The sequence below is a fragment of the Osmia lignaria genome, chromosome 13 (genome assembly GCF_051020975.1).
Source record: "Osmia lignaria lignaria isolate PbOS001 chromosome 13, iyOsmLign1, whole genome shotgun sequence".
In the NCBI taxonomy this organism is placed as follows: Eukaryota; Metazoa; Arthropoda; class Insecta; order Hymenoptera; family Megachilidae; genus Osmia; species Osmia lignaria.
The window spans coordinates 7878390-7892278 of NC_135044.1; the positions used below are offsets into that span (position 1 = coordinate 7878390).

Sequence of the window (13889 nt, forward strand, 5' to 3'; positions counted from 1 at the left end):
ATTCCGTACCACTTTCATCAACAATGGCTTATAGACTGATTAAAAAATATCCTCGATCCATTTACAAAGGAAATAAAGAAGTTAAGCAGCACTTTAATTATTTACTTGTAATTGATTTCGAAAGCACATGTAAGAAATATGAAAAAATGGAACCCCAAGAAATTATAGAATTTCCTTGTGCAGCGGTGTCAACGAAAACCTGGAATACAGAAAATGTTTTCCATGAATACATCAAGCCAAAAGTTCATCCAGAGCTTACTTCATTTTGCACAGAACTTACTGGGATCATACAAGATATGGTAAAAAATCAGCCTCATTTTCCAGAAGTGTTCGACAAGTTTTGCAAATGGTTAGAAGAACACAATTATTTTAAAGAAGGAAACGATTGTGCGTTTGTAACCTGTGGTGATTGGGACTTGAAATCCATGTTGCCTGCACAATGTGAACTAGACAATATACCTTTACCCGAACACTTTCAAAAGTGGATAAATATAAAGGATACCTTTTGTGAAGCAACTCAGTATTACCCACGCAGTTTGAAAGACATGCTTACATTTCTTAAAATTCCTTTACACGGAAGATTGCACTGTGGCATTAATGATGTAGAAAATATAGTTAAGATAATTCAAACTCTTCAATCACAACATAACACAGAGTTCAAAATAAATACTGCACCTAATCTTCTAAAGAAAAAAATAGTTAATGTCTGACTGTAACAAAAAAAGAACATGTTTATTGAAAACTAATTTATTAGTAATGAAATATTGCCCATATAAAAATGCAAAATTACAGTATATTTTATATAATAAATATCTTTTAAAATTAACGTATCAATTTACAATCGTTTAACATTGACCCTTATCTGTACATCAAACTTGTTGTTCTCTGTATAAATTTCAAGAACTGCATCAAAGTTGCGTTCGACTTTTCGTTTGCATTGTATTTTTAATTGAAAATCTCTTCTCGTGGGTATCATTCCCTCGGCAGGGACAACACTTAAGTATTCTGTATTTGATAAAGAAGTTTCAAACGGTTGTGCTACAGTACAAGAACTTCTTATTGTTACAATTGCTTCTGTTTTTGTCGGCGGAGATAAAATTACGATGGATGGATTAATCATGAAATTACCGGTATTCATATCATTTTGAAGCGTATTATTTCCTATAAACGTTCTGAAAATTTTTTAATTATATATAAATATTCATTCGAGTTTGATCATTCAAATATTAACTAGAACTCACTCAGAGGGTAGAAAACTTTCTCCGTGTCCTTCGTATATATGACTATTGTCGCTACAAAGAGAATAAAACATTTGTGATTCATCAGCGTTGTCCTGAAGAACAGATAGAGTCTCATCAGCGTATGCTTCCATCGTTAACATTATCTCGTGTTGACGAATGCCACGGCAAAGGTCTCCAAGATTTTGCTAAGTAACATGTAAATAAATTACTTAATACTATGTAAAATTAAACAATAAGTATCGAACTGCTTACCACTGAATCTCGGATAGAGCTAACATCTGACATTAATCGTTCTCCAGGAAAAGCTTTACATATTGGATGAACTATATTTCTAAATGCTTCGTTTTCGTTTCCACTCAATTCACCGGTTTCTTTCATTTTGTTATACAGTCTAGAAATTTCATTCAAAATTAGCGTTTAGTAGTTGCTTTTCGAATGAACTATCGCTTACCTACGAATTCGCCAACGCGATGGTTCGTCACCGTGTGTAATTAATATTGTTCCTACATGAGATACATCAGATCGTTGTAATAACGCTAAGTCTTCTTTTCGTGGATAAAATTCTAAAGTCACCCATTGGATTTCCTTTGGATTCAGTAATAATTCCTTTGGGTTTACTTGCCAACTTGAAACCATAGTAGGATACACAGCTAAATGTGTTGAAATATACATTAGAAAACAATTCCTTTAATTACTATCATTTTGATTTATAAAAGAATAACCTTTTGGTGTTAATTTTATTTTTATGTATGAACACAAGTCTCCGGTGTTTTGTAATTTTATCTTTGCCTTTAAAGAACCTCCTGAATTTAAAGTACCTAGTGACAACCACATCTTTCCACTTGTGTCTTTAAATGCTTCAGAAATTTCAACTTTACTATAGCCACCATAGCCATACAGAAATAGCTGTAAATGGTATATTGTAAATTAAAATTATTCATTGATATGGAAAGAGGGATTAAATAAATTTATTCACCACTTTCGAAGGACGCGATTCATCTTCTTTCCTAGGTTCGTAATGTCTAAATACTATTTTTCCACTAGCTGCACCCAAATGATGGGGGCTAAATACAACGGACAATGTCCTACTTTCCAAACCTTGTAAAAGCAGCACAGTGGTTGTGCCTACAGCTTGTCGTTCTCGAAGAAACTGAAAGAATGAATGTTTTCAAAAATTCACATTATACATATTTTGTAGTGATTTATATATGTTACCCGAAAATTTTTCTCGCTATCCGATATAACAGCTTGAATCCTAATCTTATTATTGCTTGTATTACGAATAGTAAATTCCTTGATATCTGATTTTCCTGTTTTTATGCTGTTCCATACTAGAGCAGCATGAGTTGTTCTTATAGGAATTTTATCTCCGGCAACAGTTGAACCTGATACTGTACTAATAGGCGAATTTCTGCCACAGGTTCCGGATCTATTATCACAATAAAACATTAATACATAATCTTTTATAAAAGTATAGTCGTAAGGTATATATTAAACTTACTTATTTGAAATCACACTGTGCGGAGACGACGGAGAACCAGCAGATGACAAATACTGTGGTGTTTCACAACGAAGATGATCGTTTTCTGTTTCGGTACACGTACTTGATTCACCGATTACAGAATAGTAATAGACGTTATTGGCTGCGGTTAATTTAATCTTTGTATGTCTACAAGAATATTGTACAATTAATACAGATCCATTTATAATACTATATTAAATATCCAAAATGTTGATTTACATTTTTGAACTGCCTGAGTTCTGTTGTTTATAGGTAACATAGAAACAACCGGTTTCATTGGGTTGTACAAGTAAATTTTCAGGCTGTATCGAAAAGTATTTCGAGCTCTTTGTTGAATCGTTATCTTGTACAAACGAGGCGGATATTAATACTGGTGTGGTTCCAAGATTTATTATAGTTAGCGGTTTGCTTTGTTTGTAAGAGACTATCAAAGGCAGCTCTGTATCGATTACTTGTATTTTGCAAGTTCCTACTTGTACAACAAGTGGAATGGTAGTAACTGTAATAGCATTTTCCGAGTTGATCCCTGCTTGAATTATTAGCGTTGCACAGTATCGTTGCAAAGATCGTTGTTTCGTTTCCGCATTGTTTTGCAAAATACCTTTACACTTAATATTTGCAGTAAATAATTCTTGAGGTTTAAGCATCACATGTTGTGATTCGTTAAGATTTTCCAAATTAAACACCACTGGTTCATCCTAAAATCAATACAAACATAGAAATCGTCTAATTAATTTTGTTGCAAAATGATTTGGATAACATTGTCACCTGTAATAAAGAAAACTTGATAGGAACATCAACGTTGTTCTTATTTTTTATTGTAACAGGTAAAACTGTAATACTGTTTTCAATAACACACTGAAAATCTAATTCTTTCTTTTCAGGAAGATTTATAATGCTTATATCAATTTCTTCCGGTTTAAAACAAATGATGTGTTTCATAATCCACTCGTATCTTGTTACCATATCCGATACTGTTATGTTCAAAACGGCTATAATTGGTTTACTCATTTTTACTATCGTCACTGCAATCTAAAATACATAAATATGGCGATGCTTTCACATTCCTGTAATATTTGTAATATATTTTTACCTTGGCATGTTGCTTCGAATTTGGTTTTATAAGGATCACATCCTTCGGTAACGTAAGCCGAACATTGTGTTTGTCTCCTTGAACTTGATTTACACTTAATAAACAAATGACCCACCTATCGCTTTTATTTAAAAGCTCGATATCAGTTTCTCTAGACATATTAACAACACAATTACATAGTTCTTCCGTATTTTTTCCAATGATAACATCTATGAAAAAAAATTAGCATTAAAAAGAAAAAAATTAAATAAATTCCAAACTGTCACAATTATATATTACTATATCATACTATTTAAAGAAGTCTGAGTTCCCGACGAACTTGAAAGATCTTGCGTAGAATTTTCTGATTTCTCTTTATATGAAACATTTTCCTCTTTTATATCTTCTTTTCTTCCTGTTTCTTCATTTTGCAAGTCAATGGTTTTTCCCTCTTGATTAAGTAACGTGTTGATCTTTGGAGTACGAGGTGATGCCCTTTTTTCTATGGTGTATTGCTGAAGAGATAGATTAGGATCCTCCAAGAATGAATTAAAATCTGAAATAAATAATCTCGTTCTTGAATTAATTCAAATAAAAAAATTTGTAATTTTTAATGTAGATAGTACCTTTATTATAAGAAGATAGTGAACTTCCGCTATTTATTTCCTTTTTAAGTTCCTGACACGCGGTTTCAAAATTTACCTTTGCACCCGAATTAGAACTAAACGATAGTGTTCTAGGAACTGAATGTTTAACATTTACCATTTCGTTGGCAACTTTACTATCCAGAGACAATTTCGGTGAAAAATTCAACGACTTCACATCTTTACTAAAATTTTCAGTCTTTCTACTTGGAGTAACAGGCATAGATTTTCGACCTAAAGGCAACAACGTGTAGGTATCTCTAGGCACATTCTCGTCTTGCATCAGCATAGGTTTTCTCTTTTTCTTTGCCATTATAAGTTGATCTACTAGTCTTCTTGGTGTACCATTATCTATATCCTGCAGTACTTGGGCAATACTAGTCAAACTCATAATACTTTGTTCTTCCATATCCTTCGTAGTATTCGGAATATTTTGTTGAGTTTTATCTTTAACAGCATACGATCCAACTGAAGATTCTGTAAAAATAGACTTCTTTGCATATACTGGAATGGTTTTTTAAATAAAGTAAAATGAATAATACCTTCTGTCATCATAGTAGAATCAACTAATGGTACCAGCTGACCTTTCTTGTTTGGACTAGTTATAGATAAACCGAAACTTGGTCTCGCCATGGCATCATCCGATAATTCGCCGAAATTCCCACATTTTCTTCTGAAAAATTCATCTACAGATACCTTGCGCCCAGCACAAGATCTGAAATTTTGGTCACATTATGCAGAGGAAATAAACTTATAAAATAAGAATTTCGGAAACTTACTCTACTGATAAATCCAGTTCACCTATGATACCAGAGAAGCAAGATAAATTTAAATATTCTTTTTCAGTAGAAGTTGTTGCAGGAAGCGCATAGGGGTAATTTTGCTGCCAAGATAGCTCATCAGCTAGTAACTGACTGGCCATTTCAGAAGCAGGACGAAATTCTTCGTTATTAAATTGAGCCATTAATTCAGCAGTGGTTGCATCAAATGTTATTGCATTTGCATTCTTGCTTGACGTGGATGACCGACATTTTTCCGAACTTCTAGTTAGTTCTGACGATCGTGCACTTATCTCATTTGGTTCAAAAACGACCTAAACGTAAAAATATATGTAAAATCATTCTGATACATTGTTTCTCTGGTAAGTAAAACTTACACTGCTTGTTTTATCCACTGATGCATGCAAAGTACTTTCACCCTGAGAACTTGTTTGATTAAAACTTGAAGCTCGCCCCTGATCAGGAACAATTGAAGGTATAGCAGATAAGTTTTGGATATTGGCATTATTTTCTTTGTTTGTGTCTACAAAATTCATGAAATATAAGTAATATAAATGAAGGTATGTTATCATAAAAGTACACTTGTAAAAGTAAGGGTTTACCATATGCAACAGATGTAGCTTTTATGTCACTACACCTCTGCAGCAACCTCCTAGCAAATTCACGTTCTACATCCACTGTATTGTCACTTTGCTTTTCTAGGTCTCCTACTTCGCTTACATCAGCTAATACTGTGAACATTAGCTATTAGATGAATCAGTATAATTTACAAGAATGCAAAACACTTACAAGATGATATATTGTTAATTATACCAAGAGAAGATTCATCAGATTTCCTTGCTGCATCATTCTTATGTGTGACTAATTGTTTGTATGCCGCTTCATTAACATTTTTATTAATAAATTTACTTTCTAATCTGAAAAAAGAAAGATACTTAGTTTCAAAAGGATCCTTTGTCATCAGTTAAACCACATTACATGCATTGAGCAATGGCAAACATAAAGTTTAGAGAACTGGAAAACTCACGTGCTTTTTCTTTGAACAGTGGAAGTTGCTTGTGGCTGGGGTGTACTTAATACAGTCATATCGACAAAATCTGTCCCCGTTAATTTTGATGGTGTAAACATTGTTAATTCTTTGTTTACTTATCGCTAAATTATATGAAATAAAAATCGCTTAAAGAAATTGCGTGTACGTATAAGATATTCTCAGCGATTTATCAATCGCTAAAGTAATGAAACAAAGGGAAAATTGCACCATATTACTACTAACGTATTGTCTGACAGTTGATCGATTTTAGCGTTCAAATTTGAAACCACCTGAGGTCATCAATCCTCAAACATAAACTTGGATTTATGTTAGATTAACAACTTGAATACGACGGGTGTAATGAAACTGCCATCTAGACCAAATGACATCGGTGATTACTGATTCAACAAAACGGAACGTGCCTTTCTTTTCGATGGTTTTCGAAGAACCTTAATTGCTTATTTTTATATTTTACATTTGGTTTTCAAATTAAAATGTGAACTACAATTTAATTGCAAAATTAAATCTCCCGCCAAATTCTGGAAGAGGGACCACTAGCGCCATCTATACGAAAGTGGCGGAAACTACTCGTCGAATCGTTTCCGCGACTTTCGGATAGATGGCGCTAGTCAACTTCTCAACTAGTTATCGACTTATCGACATTTACAAACTTACTGTAAATTTGACTTTTACAAATTTACTGTAAAGATATGTAACATTTATTGCTGTACCGAATCTATGAGCTCGTATGAAGCTTACGATCCTTTTCTCAATAAATAAAATAAAATATCGATATTTTTGAGGCCACTAGCGCCATCTATCCGAAAGTGGCGGAAACTACTCGACAACTAGTTTCCGCCACTTTCGGATAGATGGCGCTAGTCAACTCCTCAACTAGTTACCGACTTATCGACATTTACAAACTTACTGTAAATTTGACTTTTACAAATTTACTGTAAAGTTATGTAACATTTATTGCTGTACCGAATCTATGAGCTCGTATCGAGCTTACGATCCTTTTCTCAATAAATAAAATAAAATATCGATTTTTTAAGACCACTAGCGCCATCTATACGAAAGTGGCGGAAACTACTCGACAACTAGTTTCCGCCACTTTCGGATAGGTGGCGCCAGTGTTCTTCTTGTGGATGTCGGTAAGTCGGTAACTCGTTGAGTAGTTTAAGCCGTTCGCGTATAGATGGCGCTACGATCGAATTTTTAACCCCACCTCCTTCTCTATGGCGGTCTTTTTAAAGTACAAGTTTGTCAAACAATTATTTTAATAATAATTTCTTGGTCTGGCGTTGATTTTGATTGACTTCTAAAAAAAGTAGAATCAAAGGGAGTCAAAATTGTGGCTTTTCAGTTGTGATTACGAGTAGGAGGGATTAAAAACAGGTATTATATACTAACTGTGCTCTGTAATGTATACCTATCCTCACTAGGGGTATGTTAGACCCCTCTAGTCTTCTTGAATCTATAGTTATTCGTTGAGCTATACAGTTTTGGTTCTGTAGAAGTATCCGAATTGAACTGAGTCTGAAGTAATTCGGCAGTTTAATTACATTATAATTAAATAAAAGTCATTTCTTCAAAATAAAACAGTAGAAATGTCTGCGTGGAGACAAGCAGGATTAAAGTAAATATTCTCTCAAAAATATTTCTATCAATATTACACATTAATATTAAAGAAAGGAATATTATGTAACCTGTAAACTATGTTATTGGAGATATTTTCCGAACTATAAAAGATTATATTCATATTTCAGTTATATCAATTACTCGCAAATAGCTGCCAAGCTTGTAAGACAAGCTTTGAAATCTGATTTAAAGGTTGAAGCTTCAAAGCGTGATGAAACAAGTATAAAATTCACACAGTGGAAAGATGGTAAACCTGCTAGTAAGTATAGTTAGGGCAAATGGCTAAGTAGTAAAGTGTAAATTAAGATTCTGCTGTCTACTATTTTTTTTTTATGCAATAAGTAGTAAACAATCATTACATACAAATATTTGTATTACAGCGGAAAGGGAATAGTAATGGGAGTTTGTAAGTTTATAGTAATGTGTGAAGTTGCATATTTGAAGTTTGTGTGATATTAATTATTTTTTTAAGGATGTGTGATTACATTTTGTATGTGGATAATACTTTATTGACAAAGTACTGTAATAGCCTGATATATGCAAGGGGAAAAAATATATTTAACATAATTTCCTAAATCATAAAGATCTAACAATTTTATTGCATGATGAAATAGAAAAGTTTGAACATACTATTAAACAACTATTTTTATGAAAAGTTTCATGACACTATGCAATTTACAAAAGTTATATGATGTTAATAATACCTGCTTTTGTTACAGAAAAACTATAAGTTATGGTATCACAGATGAGCAAAGGAGTTATTCTCTTTCAAACATACTTATGCCCAAGCATTTGAATTGTATGTAACAAAAGAAAAGAAAGTCAAATAAATTAGTAATTTATGTATTGAAATAGGGAATAAATGTATCTCTTACAATACTTCTGTTCTTTTTTAATTTGGTCCATTTTTCACGTTTGTGCATCACCTTATTGTAGGGCAGTGTGCTTTACAGTGTACTAAAACATTATCAAATTTAAATATTAAATATAATTCTTGTTTAAAACATCCTATGAACTTACTTATAAATTCTGAAACAAGATCGTTATCGCTATCACCACGCATCGAACCCGTAATTTCTTCATCTTCTACCATAGGTAAAAATAAATGTACAAATTCAGCAGTATATGGTGGAGCAATTGCTTCCAAAACCTAGCAATATAAATACATTATTAATATATAAGTACATTAAAGATTATGGTGCTATCGATAAACAAAATAATTTCACTATACCTCTGTAACGAAATATCTAATTAGAGAAACATCGGTATCTCCGCGTTGCCAACACTGTTTAATATAACATACTACAGGTACTACACAACCTTTACTCAATAAATTGACCATTCTATCGATCAACATTTTTTTCATTTCCAACTGTATATTAAAATATACGTGCAATTAGTTCTTATTGATTTCTTAATTAATTAATAAATATTTTGTATCGTTTACCTGTACAAGTATCTCTAGTTCATCTTGTTTACTTTCAAATAACTGTACAAGAAGTTGTAATACTTTCAGATGTAATAGTGGATGACAAACTACAACTTCATCAAGCAATGCAAGGTGTACAGGACAATGTTCTGTACATAATTTAAAGTACGATGGTTCTGTCACAGTACATTCTACCCATCTAATTATACCAACACTCACAACAGGAAATCTAAACAAGATTGTTCAATTATAAATTTGTCGTAATAATACAGCAGTATTATAAATAGGAATAAATAAATTGTACCTTATACATTGATACAATGTATGTAATTCAGCTATCAATTCGGTCGATCCTTTATTAATGTTACAAATATTATGAACTTTCTCTATAGCTTGAATAGTTGTTTTTAGTTCGTCTTTGTTTAGTTTACGCAAATGTCCCTTTTTAGCTGGAATATCACATACACTAGCTGCATAAGCTAATAAATGTATATATTTCGATTTATGTTCAGGATTAATTTTGACACCTGGTTTAAAAAGTGCATCGACCAATAGTTCTGTAATTAATTAAGAAACTGTAAGTTTGTATGTATTATAAATTGAAGAATAATAAGTAAAACAATTGCATGATTACCCAAAAATTGAGGATTACGTAGCAATTCTATAGGTGGTGGTTCGGCAGTGGAATAATTTCTGAATAATACACTGATGTCAGCAGGATTTAAAGTATTCCGTGATAACATAGACGCTAGTGCTTGACATGCAGTCGGACTATTCGAAGCTCCGTTAAGTGCCATTGTTATTGGCGTAACGTCATGATGACTATAAATATAAATATTAAAAATTTATACATAAAATCAATCAAAATATTCAGGTATGTTTTCTTACTTCTGTTGGGCACATTTAGTAATTTCCTGCGAAAGTCTCTTCATCATAAATCCACCACGAGATTCTTGAGCAAGAATTTGTAGTAATACTTGACTATAGACATATGTGTGCTGTCCATGACATACCATTTTCTATTAATAAAAAATATATGAATCTTACAAAATGCTTATTTGTCCTAAATGATTAAAATATTTTCGCTATTAATACTACGAACCGCACATTCTTGTATACTTGACTGCCAATCTTCTGTATTTTGCAGAAAACCAGCAATGGCAGTTTTTAAAACTCGTGAAAATACTTCAATCTGCTGTGCAGCTGTTGAAATACTTGTAATTTCCCCTTGAAATCCAGCATCAGATATAAGCTGTAAAAAGATTTGATTATTTAATATTCATACTTTCACAGTCTGATAAAAAGTATACCAAGAAACATCATGGATTTAAAACATGTTTTTACCTTTATTGTGAAATTCAACATCAAACAATCAGGATATTCTTCTGCAAGTCTATAAATAAGAGATCTCCAAGTGGGATGCTGAATCATTTCTGTTAACCAAGCTGGAGTCTAACATGAAAAGTATTACGCTTTAAACATAAATTGAATTGTAATTTTTAATCTAATGTGTATAGAAATTTTAAATACACACTTCACCCTCCTCTGTAAAAATTTTATCTGCTTTCTTAGGATCAAATGTTTTCAATATCATGTCTTTCAAGTTATTTTCTACCATTGCTTGAACATCTGAAACTTTAACTCCAGCTAGAATAAGCCATTCTGCAAGAAGGTTTGCCAATTGAGCACAAGCTGTATAATTTTTTGATAATAGTTCTATGACCTGCTCAGGATTTCCACCAGCTTGAAAATATCTACATAAGGAAAAATATTAATTACTCAGAACTATGAAACTTCTTATCATCTTTAAAAATATGAACTTACTGGTCAAGGACAAAAGATGTATTTATAAAATATACCTTTTAAGCTGTGTAAAAATACCAGGTTCCATAATATAATCCGGTGTCTTAAATTTATTTAAACATTCATTTAATATTTCTTGAGGATTATCAAAACTATCTTCTCCACCACCATCTTCAGTTGTTCTTGTTATTTCATCTGTCCAACCACTACGGTCATCATTATAATCTGGCTCCATTATTTCTATTTATTGTTGATATTTAACCCCTAATATAAATCATGAAATTAGGTTAGTATAGGTTAGGTTAGAAATGTAGAAAATATTATATCATTACAGAATTAAATTAAGTACTTCGGTTATTATATTCAAATTTTATTTAATTACTACGTACCTTTATATTCTTAAAAAGTTAAATATATATTTAATATATTTTGTAAACAACGTATTTATATTTATACGTTTATCGTATGTGCTTATTATAACACTATATAAATGAGTAAAAAATAAAAGGCTGAAGTATATTGTTTAATGTTCAATTATTTTGTACAGCTTAGCACTACTTATTTTATATCAAGAATAAAGATCAGGATAGAAACAAAATTAAAAACCATCGTTGCCAGACTAAACAAATAAATAACCCCAACATGAAAAAGTTGCCTGAAGTCTGGCCTGCAGGGCTAGCCTTATCTAGGGGAAAAAGATAATTTATATTTGGAGACAAAACAATGCTTTTATTGAATTTTTCCATGTAAAGATCCATACAATTACATTATTAGTACAGTCATTCCTTTTTGCATTATCGAAAGGTTTTGTACAAAATATCCAGGCGATTGTTATCAAGTATTAAGTAATTGGAGTGAACACAGATATCGAATTATATGTAGAATATTTCAAAATTTATTTTAATTTAATTACTCATAATAGGAATGCAATAGAGCAGACTCAAAACAGATTGTATAATGATTAATTTACGACATAAAAATGTGTAAAAAGTATCCTAACATTCCACACATCTTAATTAGTTATTGGACATTTCTGTACATACAACTGTAATTTGTAGTATTGTATGCTTGTGCAATAGTGGAACACAGAATAAATGGTTGAAAGTTTTTGTTGTTATGAGCAATCAAATTAAGTATGTGACATACCACTCATGCAATAACTACTTAACATAATGTAATTTAAAGCGTTTAGTTATCAGTGATTCTGATGTGTGTAATCAATTTGGTATATCTTGAAAAACTCTTCAAGGCTCCACCTTCAATAATTCCACATCAAAGATAAGAACTGCATTTGGAGGAATAGTGTGTCTTTGTCAAGGATAATATATTATAATAGTCATATTATTAAATATTTCATAGTGGCTAAACTTTAAATGCATATTTCACTTGCTAATTCAAATGTTAATTACTTTGTGACATAGTTTTTATAACTAAAGAAAAAGAACATTTGTAAACAAACATTAATACATTCTGTCTGTACATTTAAAATATATGTAATATATTTTTAGAGTTTAGCCTATAGTCTAGAGCTTAACATAATAAGTAATTATGAACTTTGTATTAAAGGATATACTCCAGGATGACCTCGACTACCATAGGCAAAATCTGGTGAACAAGTTAACCTAGCACGCTCTCCGACACACATTTGAGCAACTCCTTGGTCCCAACCTTTAATAACTTCTCCTTTACCTATTTTGAACTTAAATGGCACTCCACGGTCCCTGCTGGAGTCAAATTTTTTCCCATTGTGAAGAGTACCTGTTGAACATTTTTAAGATTGTAGCTTGAATTCAGAACTATTTTTCTATTTCTAAATATATAAAATAAAAATATATCCATAATGGAAATCAATTATTCTGTTCTCAACACACAATATCTCACTCATAAAAAATTTATCTCAAGTGATAACACTGTAGATATATTAGAAAAAATTTGTAGTTTAAATATTGCAACACAAGTGATGTAATAATAAAAATAATTACAAAGATATTTACCTGTATAATGAACAACTACGGTTTGTCCAGTTTTCGGATAAGTCTGACCTGTACACATATAGCAAACACTATTTTAAAAAAAATGTTGCATTATAAATGAAAAGTGTTGAATATTAAAATTTTAAATATTCATTGAAAGTATCAAATATCAATCGAAATTGCCTTCTTTGGAAGAAGGCACAGACTAAGCATGCTTTCCATCGATTTAAGGTTGTAAATAAATTTTGTTAAGAAAAACTTTTAGTCACATTTTTATAGAAATATGGCTATTAAAATTTATTCAAAATCGAGACAGAATGGAATCGGTAAGGTATAAATTAAGAAAAAAGAAACAGCAATCGAGAAATAAAAGTGAAAGATCGTAGAATACTGTGTACAGAATACTTACCATCCCCAGGAGAAAGAACTTCCACATCCACGCCCATGATTACGTATTTTCTGTTGTACAAAATTAGATTCTTGACAAAGAAATAATTAAATTTTATGATATGAAGTTAAACGGTCTATACCGGTAAGCAGAATTCACATAAACGTGACTGTTGGAGCTGCAAAAAACGATGGCAGTCCAATACCATTCGCTGAATACGTGTATATATAACAAGGTATCTGAAGATACCCTTGGGGAAAGAAGTTTTAACTGGAAAAGCGGCCGTTAGGTTCGCTGCTATCTCAAATCTTCCGGTTAACATTTAACGATCGATGCGAACATTTCCGATCCCGGCAAATTTAAAGTA

At 31.7% G+C, this 13889-nt stretch overlaps 5 protein-coding genes across 7 annotated transcripts; 2 read left to right on the forward strand and 3 right to left on the reverse strand.

Annotated features, from left to right (window-relative positions):
* The first annotated feature begins 23 nt into the window (after positions 1–23).
* LOC117602585 (ERI1 exoribonuclease 3) lies at positions 24–710 on the forward strand. The gene has a single exon (XM_034320800.2). It carries the CDS (start codon positions 24–26, stop codon positions 708–710), a length of 687 nt encoding a protein of 228 aa, XP_034176691.1.
* Positions 711–835: 125 nt separating this feature from the next.
* Positions 836–6618, reverse strand: spd-2 (spindle defective 2). Its single transcript, XM_034320758.2, has 19 exons — positions 6286–6618; positions 6048–6175; positions 5861–5989; positions 5636–5781; positions 5259–5572; positions 5022–5194; positions 4462–4956; positions 4146–4391; positions 3857–4065; positions 3532–3795; positions 2983–3461; positions 2743–2910; positions 2457–2670; positions 2218–2391; positions 1964–2147; positions 1693–1891; positions 1494–1632; positions 1242–1426; positions 836–1172 (listed from the first exon to the last, which is right to left on the reverse strand). Exons 1-19 carry the CDS (start codon positions 6384–6386, stop codon positions 836–838), a joined length of 4284 nt encoding a protein of 1427 aa, XP_034176649.2. The 5' UTR covers positions 6387–6618.
* A 1149-nt stretch (positions 6619–7767) lies between these two features.
* On the forward strand, positions 7768–8808 carry LOC117601924 (protein stunted). Of its 2 annotated transcripts, none has more exons than XM_034319288.2 (3): positions 7768–7927; positions 8058–8188; positions 8649–8808. In XM_034319288.2, exons 1-3 carry the CDS (start codon positions 7899–7901, stop codon positions 8657–8659), a joined length of 171 nt encoding a protein of 56 aa, XP_034175179.2. In that variant the 5' UTR covers positions 7768–7898; the 3' UTR covers positions 8660–8808. The 2 variants fall into 2 exon arrangements, with proteins under 2 accessions (XP_034175179.2, XP_076547606.1); XM_076691491.1 differs by lacking the exon at positions 8649–8808 and adding an exon at positions 8310–8335.
* On the reverse strand, positions 8764–11716 carry TH1 (negative elongation factor complex member TH1). Its single transcript, XM_034319284.2, has 12 exons — positions 11551–11716; positions 11218–11425; positions 10893–11112; positions 10703–10810; positions 10461–10610; positions 10247–10377; positions 9993–10180; positions 9663–9915; positions 9377–9587; positions 9161–9301; positions 8950–9079; positions 8764–8886 (listed from the first exon to the last, which is right to left on the reverse strand). Exons 2-12 carry the CDS (start codon positions 11394–11396, stop codon positions 8852–8854), a joined length of 1746 nt encoding a protein of 581 aa, XP_034175175.2. The 5' UTR covers positions 11397–11425; positions 11551–11716; the 3' UTR covers positions 8764–8851.
* Positions 11717–11908: 192 nt separating this feature from the next.
* Fkbp12 (peptidyl-prolyl cis-trans isomerase Fkbp12) lies at positions 11909–13813 on the reverse strand. Of its 2 annotated transcripts, XM_034319286.2 has the most exons (5): positions 13665–13813; positions 13544–13593; positions 13156–13203; positions 12733–12919; positions 11909–12463 (listed from the first exon to the last, which is right to left on the reverse strand). In XM_034319286.2, exons 2-5 carry the CDS (start codon positions 13578–13580, stop codon positions 12406–12408), a joined length of 330 nt encoding a protein of 109 aa, XP_034175177.1. In that variant the 5' UTR covers positions 13581–13593; positions 13665–13813; the 3' UTR covers positions 11909–12405. The 2 variants fall into 2 exon arrangements, with proteins under 2 accessions (XP_034175177.1, XP_034175176.1); XM_034319285.2 differs by having other exon boundaries at positions 13544–13782.
* Between the last annotated feature and the right edge of the window lie 76 nt (positions 13814–13889).

Bases quoted from the DNA above. Each gene is read 5' to 3' on its own strand.
- spd-2 (XM_034320758.2), bottom strand. From the start codon at position 6,386: ATGTTTACACCATCAAAATTAACGGGGACAGATTTTGTCGATATGACT. The intron at 4,392-4,461 runs GTACTATCTACA...TATTTATTTCAG, and splicing joins ACTATCTTCTTATAATAAAG to ATTTTAATTCATTCTTGGAG. The intron at 4,066-4,145 runs GTATGATATAGT...TTTTTTTCATAG, and splicing joins AACTCAGACTTCTTTAAATA to ATGTTATCATTGGAAAAAAT.
- TH1 (XM_034319284.2), bottom strand. From the start codon at position 11,396: ATGGAGCCAGATTATAATGATGACCGTAGTGGTTGGACAGATGAAATA. The intron at 9,588-9,662 runs GTACAATTTATT...AATCTTGTTTAG, and splicing joins ACATTGTATCAATGTATAAG to ATTTCCTGTTGTGAGTGTTG. The intron at 8,887-8,949 runs GTAAGTTCATAG...ATAATGTTTTAG, and splicing joins TCTTGTTTCAGAATTTATAA to TACACTGTAAAGCACACTGC.
- LOC117602585 (XM_034320800.2), top strand. From the start codon at position 24: ATGGCTTATAGACTGATTAAAAAATATCCTCGATCCATTTACAAAGGA.
- LOC117601924 (XM_076691491.1), top strand. From the start codon at position 7,899: ATGTCTGCGTGGAGACAAGCAGGATTAAA. The intron at 7,928-8,057 runs GTAAATATTCTC...TTCATATTTCAG, and splicing joins TGGAGACAAGCAGGATTAAA to TTATATCAATTACTCGCAAA.
- Fkbp12 (XM_034319286.2), bottom strand. From the start codon at position 13,580: ATGGGCGTGGATGTGGAAGTTCTTTCTCCTGGGGATG. The intron at 12,920-13,155 runs GTAAATATCTTT...AATGTTCAACAG, and splicing joins CGTAGTTGTTCATTATACAG to GTACTCTTCACAATGGGAAA. The intron at 12,464-12,732 runs ATATCCTTTAAT...ACAAAGACACAC, and splicing joins AGTCGAGGTCATCCTGGAGT to TATTCCTCCAAATGCAGTTC.